The sequence below is a fragment of the Pseudopipra pipra genome, chromosome W, assembly GCF_036250125.1.
Source record: "Pseudopipra pipra isolate bDixPip1 chromosome W, bDixPip1.hap1, whole genome shotgun sequence".
In the NCBI taxonomy this organism is placed as follows: domain Eukaryota; kingdom Metazoa; phylum Chordata; class Aves; order Passeriformes; family Pipridae; genus Pseudopipra; species Pseudopipra pipra.
The window spans coordinates 20034298-20046869 of NC_087580.1; the positions used below are offsets into that span (position 1 = coordinate 20034298).

Sequence of the window (12572 nt, forward strand, 5' to 3'; positions counted from 1 at the left end):
CACTCAGTCACAGCCCAGAGTTTCCTGAAGGCACCCCATGAGACTCCTGCCTCTCCCAATCCCTTGTTGCTGACAAGCAAAGATTCCTGGGGGCAGATGTGAAGAAAGGGAGGTCCGGGGGAGCAAGGGAAGTGAAGCCCATGGCAGAAGGGGACTAAGGTGAGGAAACAAGACACGATGTTCTACAACATTCAATATGACAAAGCACTAGAAAATCAACACCATGAAAGCCATCATCCCCTCCCTGTCCAAACCCATGGCCACATCAGTCTAGAAATATTTGATATCATTCTGATCTCAAACACCAAACTGAAACATTTGAAATGAAAGAAAGAAGAGCAGAGAGAAAGACTAAAAGTACAGAGCAGCTTTTATATGAAGACTGAATGGGGTTCCTGAACCTAGAAATCAAATGGGAGACAGATGGGAGAGGTTTGGAGAGCATGAATGGCCTGAGAAATGGGAATAAGGGAAAATTTGTCATGATTTGTCATCCAACAGGAACCTGAGGGCCTGAAAATGTTCTTAGACAGAAACTACATGTATGTGTAGAGGGCAACATAGAAAAAGGGTCTGTGGCAAGACAACAGAGAAGCAGCTTAGGGGACAGAGGTGAGCAAGAGACACATTGCATTGGAGAGAGTTGGATGGAAAGCTCACATGTCACAGACAGCACTGTCCAGGAATACAGCTTCAGCCCTGCACATCCACACTGCAATGGAGAATCAAGGTTCCTTCTTCCTCCACTCAGCAACTCCCAGCAAAACAGGATTCCAAGATCTCATCCCTGTTTGAGGGCATCCACTTTATCAACCCCCTAAACACTAACTAGTTTTCACTTTTCTTTGCAGTAAAGCTGGGACGGGGCTGTGCTGCTGGAGGGGGAATTCAGGTGACTGGGACAGTGGGGAGTGCTGGTAGAGGACTGGGGTGGGGGTGCAGGATGGAGAACACCATGCTGGCACCAGGGTCCCCCCAGGGATGGACCAGCACACAGCAACACAGCACATCCAGGACAGGGACAGACTCAGCCTTGGCCCCTTCTTTGGTCACTTCTGAGCACTGAAACACACAGGGACTTTGAAAGGAACAGTTCTACAAGTAGTTTGCAGAGCAAGTCTAACATTATTCTGCTTAGAAGGGGCTTTGCTATCTGGAAGGACGCAGGGTGAGTGCACCGTGCAGTGCCCAGCACTCACCTCTGTCACAGTGTACTGCCAGGGATGTGGAATGGTGCCCGGTCTCCAGCGGGTGATATTCCACTGTCACTTGCATGGCTTCACCAGCATCGAGGGTTCCAGTGGCTGGACCGACAGTGAAAGGGCTGCAAGACCAAGAGAGAGATCAGGACTCTTGGGGGAGGTTTGGGGACGATATTTGCAGTCTAGTTCACTTCAGCTGACTTGTGCAAGCGAGGAGCAAAGCAACCACAGTCAGCAGAAGACAGACAGAACACACAGCATCAGAAACAGCTATTGACTCTCTTCGGAGGAGATGCAGCCCTCAGAAAATCCTGTCGGATGAAATGAACTCATCTCCCCCATACTCTGCATGAAGGCTCAAGGGTCTGACTGCCAGCAATCCCAGCAGAGAATGGTTCGGAAGAGCACAGAGAGGGTTAAGAGCTATTTGCATGCACATGACACTGACTGCCTCAGGAATGTCTCTTTTCATTCAAGAGATGCAAATGGCAGGGCACTCCCTGTCCTGTGAGAGTACAGGCTAGGAATCAAGAGGGAGAATAAAGTCTTCCTTGAAGACCAGAGAATAATGAGTTTAATTTGCAGTGTGGTTGTTTGGGGTTGTTTTTCCCTTTGTAAACATCCTGGTTTAGCCTAAGAAAGGGCACATTTTATCAGCATTTCAATGAAAGCTGCTCGAAGAAAAGGAGCAATGAAAACTCTGAAGGAGTGCAACTGCAAATTGGAGCAATACAGTGACATGGACACAATATCCAAAGGGAGGGTCCAGTTTACAGCCTGAAGGATTCAATCCCAGCTAAATGAAGTGCCATTAAGAGCAGCACATCAAGGGAGCTGAACAGGAGGTTTCTGTGTATTCCCCAGCAATGCAGTCTGGGATTCTGGAGTGTCATCCAGGCTGGTAACTGTTTGATTGGCCCCGCCAGAGAAACAAGGGAAATCATTAGGCAAATGTGTTGGTGCAGTTTGGATTTAACAGGAGCAATTCCGCTTTGTCACCAGGTAAACAGCTCTTGCCTGACAGATACAAAAATCAGTGCTTTAATGCTTCGGGATAGCTCGGGTCAAAGGTGCTTCTGCCCAGTGGCTGCTGGGCTTTGTGCTCTTTGTACAGCCCCACTGAGAAAACAAAAGTTTAGTGCTTTGCTGATGGTTAATTTGTCACCTTAAAAACATGTCCTGGGGATTCTGATGATGATTAGAGAATGCAACACAAAAAAAATAAGAACAACTGGAGCCGTGTGCAAGCTGAACTTTGTTCCTGTCAGTGGTGACAGCTGATGGAATTGCTGCCATTTCTGCTCCTTAAGGAGCTATTGCTGCGATTAGGGGCCTGACCCGGGCCCATTACCACCGGTGAGAACATCACTACTGGCTAATGGAGAAGCCTTGGGCCAGCAATGTTTTTGTGCTGGGCCTGAGACTTTGGAGAGAGAGGAGGAAAGACAAGGCCCCACCAGCCCCAGAGCTGGATTACTTTCTGTGCTCCTGCATCTGCCCCGATGGGGATGTCAGGACTGCTGCAGGGCTCTGCTGGGGCTTGGGGCTTCATTGCCTGGGTTGGGAAAGGCATGGAATTTTTTTCCTGTTCTTTTGCCAGAAATTTTACCAGAACAGAGAAGCTACTAGTCAAGGGGCAACTCTTCAGCGCTACCTTCCCTCCTGTTCCTTCCTACTCCTGCCCCATGTCTATATACTCCTGCCCTCAGATGGCTGGATGGAGAATAACACTCCTGGTGCTGACTTCAGGGGATGCCTGAGAAAGAAGGGATCTTCCTGTTTTCAAATTCTCAGAAGAGGATCCAGCCAAGTTCAGGACTAAGAACCCAAATCAGTCCCTGCATTTTCACATATTCCCCAAATTGCTCCTGTTTCTTATACACCTGTGCATATGCGTATGGGCAGATGGTAGATCAACAGGCATGAGAGGACCTTGAAGAAAGTTCCCAAGGAAGAATGAATGACAGTTTGACAAAAATTTAACACAGAACAAAATAAATTGAAAAAAAAAGCAGAAACACATGAACTTCAGAGTATTTTAAAAGAAATCTGAATGAAATCTGCTTGAAAATTTATACTGGTTTTCAAAGGTTCTTCATGAAACAGAAGAGATGACTGATGCCCTCAGCTGACAAGGGATATCAGATCAGCTTTGACTAACAGGAACTGCACAGGCTGTTCACAACACAGCTCATGGTGGGCATCTGATGAGAGGCCCCCTGATGTACCACATGCTTGAGGTCTCCTGGAGAATGGGTTTATTTGGCTGACAGTGGGAGGCAGCCATTTCAGAAGGTGGTGGTGCTCAGGAGAGTGCAGACCAACTACTAACGTGTTCCAGCAGTCCCTAGGAAATCTGGGAAAGACAAAGCTCAGGAGTTGCATCCTGCTTAAAACACTAGAAGCAACAGCAGACCCCACACGTCCTGCCCGTTTCCAGCTGTGGCTGCAGTGCAGCAGCTCGGATGCTCTGGTTCCTTTGGGATACTCTTTCCCAACTCTGCCATCACCCAAAGGTGTTTTGCACTAAGACAGATGAGCTGCTTTACCTCTCAGTGCTGAAGCTGTAACAGGCTTCCAGGTTCCCAGTGTTGTGAACCAGCAGAGTCTTCTGGGTGCTGTGGTTGACTGGACACGACGAGAAGTCCAGCTGGTCAGGGAAGTCCAAGACTGGGCGGGCACCAATGGCTCGGATTGGCACAGAGACCTTTTCCCTTTCACTGATGCAGACAAGCTGGTGGAAATGATCCTGCAGGAAAAGTAACTGGCACAGCATTGAGGGCATTGAGTGCCATCCTCATGGCAGAAGAAAAAGTGCTGTTTTCTATGACCCTTTGTGGGTGTGAATTTACCTCTTCCACCCCAAAAATGACCACTAATTCATACTAATAAAGGCTGGAGAACAGAGCATGTGAAAAAGCATCATTTTTGCTCCATTCCAATGGGAAAGAATAAAGCTCTCTGGATCTTTTTGTTCCTCTGGTATTTTCCATAATAAAACCCCTTCCACTGAGCCTAGAGACAGCTAAACATTAACACTCCTCCCTGTCATTTCCCTACTGTTCCATCTGCCTCTTCCCTTGTGAACGTTCAAGAATAGGCACGGAGGGAAAGCACAGCCCTCTAGGCCCAGCTGCAGGGCCTGGCAGCACCACGCCGTGCCAAGGTGTGACCAGCTCCAGGCTGCCTGCCCCCAGCCCAGAGCCGACCTCACAGCACGGGCTGGGCTATAACCAGTGTGCAACAAACGCCCTGGCTTTAGAGAGAACGTTCCTCCAAACTCACCTTGCTCCCATCAGGGATGAAAAGGATGTTTATAGTACAAAATGAGCCCGGTGGTATCTGATGGCACACACCATTGGGGCCGACCAACTTGAAATAAGGTGAGCTGTCCATGGTGACCTTCACCAGCTGAGTAACCTGCAGGAAAGACACAAAACGGTGATTTTGCCACTTGTGGAAACAGGAGGAGACCTGGGTGTGCCCTGGTGACAGCCTTCCTTGACCATTTTCCCAAAGGACTTTTAGCTCTGGAGGTTGAGAAACTGTTTCCTTGACTGAAATTCAAAAGGTCTCAGTTTTCCTCTTTACAGTGCAACAGAATTGCTGATATTTTTCAACTTCTTCCTTCTCAGCTTTCTTGGGGAATTGCAAAACAATCACACTTTGTTCAAGTGAAGGTGGAAACCCTCAAGAGCACATTGCTCTGGATGTGCTGTAGTTCTGCAAAGGGAAAGCAGAGCACCATGTTGCCTTTGGAAAACCTGAGCAGAGCTGAATTAAGCTTGGCAGGAGCCTGAACTGGCATCTAAAGGCCTCCTGCTGCTTCTGCTAAATGAGTCCGATTCCAGGGCTGTTTTCAAACACATGTCCTGCAGTGCCAGTGCCACTAATCATAACTAGTCATCATCATGACTAATCATGATTCCAGCATAAAGTGGAGAAGACTCAACCCCTGAGCTTTGACTGCGAGCTGCACAGAGGCAGCTCAACAGGCTGAGAGAGGCGAGATGCCTGCCGGGAACCAAGATTAACCAAGGAGCCACAGTACGTGGTGGTGGACACTCGAGGGGAAGCATGAGAGCAGGTGAGAACTGCACAGCCTTCCCATCAATCCAGGGCTTTCAAGGGAAAGAAGCTCCTTTGGGTCAGATACCACCAAGGCACGGCCAAAATCAGGGAAGAATCCTCAGCACAGGAAAATTCCCACCATCTTGCAAATCCAAGGTGGTGAATCTGGATGTGCTACGGCTGATACTTGCTCTGTTGTAAACCATGGGGGTTACAGCACTCTCCTCTTCTTCTAGCACAGTGTTAAAGCTCCACATCCCAGAACTTACCTTGTCTCTATTCCTCAGAAGCAGGGGCATTTCACAGACCTCGCCGAGGACATAGTTCTGAAACACCAGCTCAGATGGGCAAGGCTCAAGCAAGGTCTTGTTCTGATCAGGTGATGAGAACTGGAGAGGCAAGAGAGAGCAGGGAGAGGTTCAGCTGCTGGGAGAAAGGTTCGTGAATGACTCTTCTCTGTTGATCCCTGGTGAAGTACAGGCTCTTGGTAACTAGGTCTGCCCAGCTGCCACTGGGGGAACAGTAGTTCACCCACCTCTGCTCTGAGCTGATCAAAAGCTGCTAGACCACACTGAGCAGGCTCAAGCTGAGCAGCTCTTTTGGCAGGAGTTTCTCCAGCTTTCCTTCTCCAAAAAGCCAGGCAGCGCTTACCTCCAGCACAGCCCTGTGCTAATGGGGTCCCAGAGCTCTGGGCACTGACTGAGCACCCAAGCAGTAAGTGAAACTCAAGAATTTACATCAGACTTCATAGGAAACAAATTTTGGATGACCTTTACTCTGAGGCAGGGAGACTGAGGCCCACACAACTCCAGACTCTAGAGCTGAGACACCAGTAAGAAGAGAACAGCACCAGAGTAGGTTAAGGGCAAAAAGAAAGTACCACAGTAGATAGGAATAGGACAAATGAGGTGAATGCTGGATGAGGATAAGGTTCAGCTCTTTTCTCAGCAGTGCTGGGCAACTTGAGTAAGACTGGAGTTGTGTTAAATTGGGAGTAATTACCTCAGGCCCTCAACCTTCAAAGGTCAGCGCTGCCACTGTGCAGGGAATCCTATGACCCCCAGCATTTGTCAGTGACAACACCAAAGCAAGAGGTGGCTCTTTCAGTGGGACAATGGAAAATGGCAAGCTCGTGCCCTTTTGTCCTGCCCCAGCCTTCCCCCGGTATCGTGCCTTCACCATGGTAGCTAAACTCCAGCAAACCCCACCAGCTTCAGCAGAAATTATTTGTGTTGGCTTAGCACAGATCAGGACTCCAGCATCTCACTAGGAGAAAACGTTTTGTCTTTGCCCCAGCAGAAGGAACTCCACCACCACTAGCAGTTTGCAACAACAACAGGACCTGGACACTGAGGTGTTTCAATAAGCTGGAGGCAAGGCATGCAGCCTCTTCAAATGTCACATCAAACAGCAAGGAAAAGGGCAGGAAAAGGCTACCTTGTAATTGGAGCTCTCACTTGTGCCTAGGTGCAGGGCAGTCTTGGGCAGCTTTGCCTCCTGAGGGCTGTCCGGCTTCTTCCTGAACCTGAGACCCACCTTCCTGAAGTCAAAAATGGTCAGCTGAAAGGAAAAAAAACCAGCAAGAGCCTCAGAAATGCCCTTGTTCAGAGAGGCTTTACTTGTTCAAGTGGCTCTGATGAATTATTTGTGATCACAGCCACCAGGACAGTCCTGGAAGTCCTGGAAGTTACCTGCTGAAATATTTAACATCAGAAAATTAATGGTATAGAGCAGAACACACTTGCTCTAACCAGGTGGCTCTGCCTCATTAGCTTCTCCATGGTTTGATGTGACACGTGTGGGGACTTCTGCTCTTGGGGAATTTGTGTCCTCTTTACTTCCACTGGATTGAGCCAGTGACCTTTGCAGAGAGTGGCAAACTCCCCTAATTCCATCCTTGCCCGAGGCTCACAACCCCCCGTGTGTGAAGATCTCAGTGCTGGCTGAGTGTGAGGGAAGCAGAAAAGCGGCGTTGTGCCAAGACCGAGGTGCAGAGCAATAGGTCCATAGTTCTCTCTTTGTAATTAGCACGGGTTTTGTCTCTGTCTGGTCTCACAGTCCCATCCACAGAAGAATACAGAGAGGTGTCCTTGACAGAGCCTCAGCACTGGGTCACCTCCAGCCAAGTGAGCTCCAGGCAGCAAAGGGGACGTTTGTGGGTGGGAAGGAGGACTTGCCCCAATTCCACTGCTGTGTGCAGAGCTGGATCTGTGCTCCACGCAGGAGATGAGATGGAACCTGTTCCAGGGGGGACCAGCCACCTCTCTCAAGGCTTCAGGCAGCATTTGAGCCGCCCACTACATGCCCAGGTGCCTGGAGGGCAGGTGTGGTCAGAGCAGCACAGTGAGTTTGCCAACCTGACAGAAGGAATTCCTGCCCACACACAGGGGACAGAAAGAAGCACAAGCTCATGTTCAGCTTTACATTGGTTTAACTTGGCTCCAGTGGCACAGCCAGGCAAGACTCTGGACTGTCCCTGATGCACCATGACAGCCCCTGCCAACAGAAGCACGGCCCCAAGAGCTGGGGAGGGGGTCTGTAGCTTCACGGTGCTGCTGGACAGCAGGAGGGGCTGGGAGAAGAGGGACATGGGAGGAGTTTCCAGCCTTAACACAGCTCCTGGCCACAGCAGGTACTTACACGCTCAGGCTTCTCAGCCTCTCTCGGCCTAAGAGGGCGAGCTAGCACCTCTCTCCTCTGGAATCCAGAATCCATTCTGAAGGATGTTGTGGGTGGATAAGTCCTACCAGTAACTGTGTCTCAGCTCACCTGGAAGGAGCAACAATGGAATGCTGAAAATCCAGAATCCCATTCCTGGTAGACCCAAAAGATACAGTGGTCCTGCAAATTTTATATTATTTGAAAGTAGCTAAATGCTTGTTTGGCATAAGTAGTTAGAATTGTTAGGCTGGAAGTTGGACTTTATTTGAACTATATGGCTATGTTGTGTAATTCAAAGATGGATCATAGTGAAACCTGGAGCTAACATTCTGAACATTAGTAATAGTTAGAAGAGACAAAGCTGTAGCTTAAATATTACTTAAAAATTAATAGCTAGAGTGGACAGCCCATAGCTGGTGGTATAGGAACTGTAACAACCTCCTCTTCTTTAGGCCAACCAAGCCCAACTCCCTCAGCCACTCCTCACAAGACTTACCTCTAGACTCTGCATCAGCTGTGTTCCCCCTCCCTGGACCAAGTTTGGGGAGGGAGAATCTTTGCTGCAGTGAAGGTCTCAGAACCAGACACAGTACTTTTGCCTGTTGAGAAATGCAAATGGATTTGATGTGATTATTTCACTGAACTCAAGGGCAACTTTTGATAGGTACCTTTGTACCCGTAAATATAGATGTTCCCATCTCTGTAACTGCATGTGTGTGAATTGATCATGTGTACCTTTGTACACATAAATATAGATGTTCCCATCTCTGTGCCTGTGTATGAATTGATTGTGATCTATGTAGTAAGCTACAAGAGTGAACCTTGCCATCAAACTTTGCTAGGTCACTGAGGAGACACCATTAAAGGGACATGAGCCATTATAAATGCAACATATGGGGGAGCAGGACCACGTCAGACTTTATCCTAGTGGCACTTCTTCTCCAGCATCCCTATCCTACAAGAAGCTATGGGTAAACAATCACCAGCCTGACAACCACCTCTCTCTGTTTGTGTCGTGCAAGAAAGGGCAAGAAGAGAAGACAACTCCAGAAAGTGGGTCTCAAGCACTGACGAAACTCAAACGTGAACATTTACTTTGGACTAGAAACACGAGAACATGACACTGTCTTATGGACACCAGGACATGCTGCAGCAAGAGATTTAAAGCTGGAAATTACCATCTAATGGGGAATGGGACATTAATCTGGATTTCAGTGATTTATTACTTGGTCTTGAGAATAACTGGATTACTTGTGCCAGTTTTCTAACTGCAGTTTCATTTCACTTCAAATGAAGCCTGTCCATTATGCCCACACTGCTGTTTACAGAGGGCTTCCACTCTCCACGCCCCCACCCAGGCTAGCAGCTTCCCCTGCCCTCTAGTCCTGGCTGCTCTTCCATAGCCCCACGGTTCCATTTCCATAAAGCCTACAGGGATCTGCCTGCCAGACTCAGGGGAAGGAGCAGAACTCAGAAATCAGTCCCAGCTCTCTGCAGGGACAGGATAAAGCACAGCTCCAGCCCACCACCACTGTCCCGTGGGGAGAGATCATCTTCCCCACCTCAGACAGCCCTTTACCCAGCCCACAAGTTAAGGAAGGATCTTAATTCCCCCTCTGCTCCAGGCTCAGGGCACAGACAGCTCTGGCCCCTCAGCTTTGTGTTCAGAGCACGAACGGTCTGAGCCTGGGCCGAGGAGCCAGCTGTGCCAGGACACAGCAGCTGAGGCCACCTAGGGAAGCAATGAATTAATATTCCCAGGGCTGTGGAAAAATTCCTGACATGTCTCAGGAAACCCAGGTCTATCACAGCAGGGTGTCAAGCTGAACATCAAGGATATCGAAGCTTTACCTTCCAATAAAGGACACGAGTGATCTTCAAAGGCAGTTCTCTGCAAGGGCTCAGTTGGTGAAGAGCCCAGTCAGTCTTTCCCTTTCAACGAACTGCAAGATCGACTTTTCGGAGAGACAATCTCTCCAAGGATTCGCTTGGCGAAGAGCTCAGTGTCGCTGCCGGAAGGAGCTCAGGCCGCTGGAAACAGGGTAGGGTGAGAGGGAATCGGGAACTGCGGGTGGTGCCGCGCCAGCACCAGCGCGACAGTCGCTGTCACCGCGTTCCCGGTTGCCAGGCAACGGATGGAAGCTGGAAGGGAGGCGGGGCCGGGGCCGTGTGGGGGCCGCGTAGGGCCGCGTGGGGGCCGCGTGGGGCTGTGTGGGGGCCGCGTGGGGCTGTGTGGGGGCTGTGTGGGGCCGTGTGGGGGCCGCGTGGGGCTGTGTGGGGCCGCGTGGGGCTGTGTGGGGCCGCGTGGGGCCGCGTGGGGCCGTGTGGGGCCGTGTGGGGGCCGCGTGGGGCCGTGTGGGGCCGTGTGGGGGCCGCGTGGGGCTGTGTGGGGCGGTGTGGGGCCGTGTGGGGGCCGCGTGGGGCCGTGTGGGGCCGTGTGGGGGCCGCGTGGGGCTGTGTGGGGGCTGTGTGCTCCAGCCCGGCCGGGCACAGCCGGGGCTTTGATCCACAGGGACCCAGTGCCATCTCCCGGCGCTCCGCTCGCTTCGCTCCTGGGCACCTCCACGGACCCAGTGCAGCCCCGGCTGAACGGCGGGATCGGAGCAGCTTCCGGCGAGAGAGGGACGGGCAAAGTGCTGCATGTCTGCCCAAACACTTAGAGAATCACGGACTCACAGGATGTTAAGGGGTTGGAAGGTTAAAGATCATCTTGTGCCACCTCCCTGCCATGGGCAGGGACACCTGCCACTAGACCTGGTTGCTCAGAGTCCCCTCCAACCTGGCTTTTTGAGAGTTGCAGGGCTGGAGCATCCACAACCTCCCTGGGCAACTTGTGCCAGTGTCTCACCACCCTCACAGTAAAGAATTTCTTCCTTATGTCTAAGCTACATGTCCCCTCTTTCAGTTTGTACCCAGTACTCCTTGACCTGTCACTACAGTTCCTGACAAAGAGTCCCTGACAAAGAGTCCCTCTCTGGCTTCCCTACAGGCCCCTCCAGGTACTGGAAGGTGCTACTGATAAGGGAAAATGTTAAGTTGCTATTGATGAGGGAAAATGTTAAGTTTCCATGTAACTGGCCCAGTTTAATAAGTGCAGTTTTAAGGTTCCTGTGCTGTTTGCTCAGACACAGCCGTATTGCCGCTGGGCAGCCAAGGGGGAGCTGCCCAGAGGCAGCCAATGGGAAAGCTGCGTGGTGGCGCGAAGGGGCAGCCAATGGGAGGGTGTGCAATGGAGCAGCATGTATCAAATGGGCAGCCAATGGGAGAGTGCTATGTATCAGCATGTATCAAATGGGCAGCCAATAGGACACCGAGCAGACGGGCAGCCAATGAGGAGCTGTCGCCAGGGGAAGATGATGAAGGACTGCGCATGCTCAGAGAGAGGAAGACTTTGAGCCTACCTCCCCTGCGAGCACCCGAGACGACCAGCAGAGAGCAGTGCGCAGGTGCCAGAAGGCCTGTCCCGAGATTTACATAGAGCACCGCCCACTCTCGGGTAGTTCATGAATATGTAAAATATTAAATAAATATGTATGAGCTAGTTGTATAAAAGGGGAGCTGTGGCAGAGGTGTGGCGTTTGCGTGTTAGGTGGAGCTGTCCCCGAGGCGTCCGGCGCCGAAATAAACAAATACCGGCTTAATAGCACCTGTGGCTGTTGGGTTTTACTACCGCTGCTTTTTCTCAGCATCAGTTCTGGCGAGCCAGGCAGGCGTCTTCCTCTGCTTGGCTGCAGGCTCCGTTGGAGGCAGGGACTCCCTAGGGCACCCTCGAGACTTTCTCGAAGGGACTCCTCACTTTAGTCAGCTCACTGAGGGAGCAGACGGGGACCTCTTGCGACAACTTGAAGGTATTTGTTTGGTATAAATCACGGTTCGTTTTTGGGAATGACTGGTCAGAGGGAAAGTACCCATAAGCCGCGGGAGACGTCCTGTGCTGGGGCACCCATAAGATACCGGAGTCGTCCAGCAGTGGTTTGGGCAGTGAGCTCCGGCTCTTACATTTGGTTCACCGTTTGGGTGTTTGGTGCACACAGTGTGTGCGGGCTGAAGCTCGCACGTCTCGGTAAATTGTTTTGGCGTTTGTCTGGTGAGCGCAGTGTGTGTGGGTTAAGGCTTGTGCGTCTCGGCAAATTGTTTCGGAGTGTTTTGGTACACCATTTAGATGTTTGGTACACGTAGTGTGTGGGCTACGGGTCCCACATTTGGGTGTTTGGTGCATGCAGGCTCGCACATCTTGGTAAATTGTTTCGGAGTCTGGTGAGTGCAGTGTGTGTGGAGAACGGCTCCTATGTCTCGGTAAATTGTCTCGGTGTCAGTTATACGCAGTGTGTGTGGGCTATGGGTCTGGTGCAGGTGGTGTGATTGGCACAGGTTTTCTTATTGTCCTGTGGCACTAGTTTTACTCAGTTTCCTGTACTTGTTAACATCGCAGTGTCTGGTGCAGGTAGTATGATTGGGAGAAGTTTTTATTATTTTCTGTGGCACTAGTTTTAATCAGCTTCCAGTATTTGTTAACATCTCAGTGTTGGATGCAGGTGGTGTGATCAGGGAAGCTTTTGTTATTTATTATTTACGGCAGTAAACTGTATAAAATATTCCTTGAAAATACAACTGATATAAGATACTGTAGAAAAAAAA

At 50.5% G+C, this 12572-nt stretch overlaps 1 protein-coding gene across 1 annotated transcript; it reads right to left on the reverse strand.

The window, feature by feature from the left end:
* Positions 1 to 351: 351 nt before the first annotated feature.
* LOC135406325 (hydrocephalus-inducing protein homolog) lies at positions 352 to 10054 on the reverse strand. Its single transcript, XM_064640736.1, has 9 exons — positions 9786 to 10054; positions 8431 to 8533; positions 7914 to 8042; positions 6711 to 6833; positions 5543 to 5662; positions 4488 to 4622; positions 3752 to 3951; positions 1200 to 1324; positions 352 to 401 (listed from the first exon to the last, which is right to left on the reverse strand). Exons 3-9 carry the CDS (start codon positions 7986 to 7988, stop codon positions 352 to 354), a joined length of 828 nt encoding a protein of 275 aa, XP_064496806.1. The 5' UTR covers positions 7989 to 8042; positions 8431 to 8533; positions 9786 to 10054.
* Between the last annotated feature and the right edge of the window lie 2518 nt (positions 10055 to 12572).

Bases quoted from the DNA above. Each gene is read 5' to 3' on its own strand.
- LOC135406325 (XM_064640736.1), bottom strand. From the start codon at position 7,988: ATGGATTCTGGATTCCAGAGGAGAGAGGTGCTAGCTCGCCCTCTTAGG. The intron at 6,834-7,913 runs GTAAGTACCTGC...TTTTCCTTTCAG, and splicing joins AGGCTGAGAAGCCTGAGCGT to CTGACCATTTTTGACTTCAG. The intron at 5,663-6,710 runs GTAGCCTTTTCC...TTGCCTCTCCAG, and splicing joins GTGAGAGCTCCAATTACAAG to TTCTCATCACCTGATCAGAA.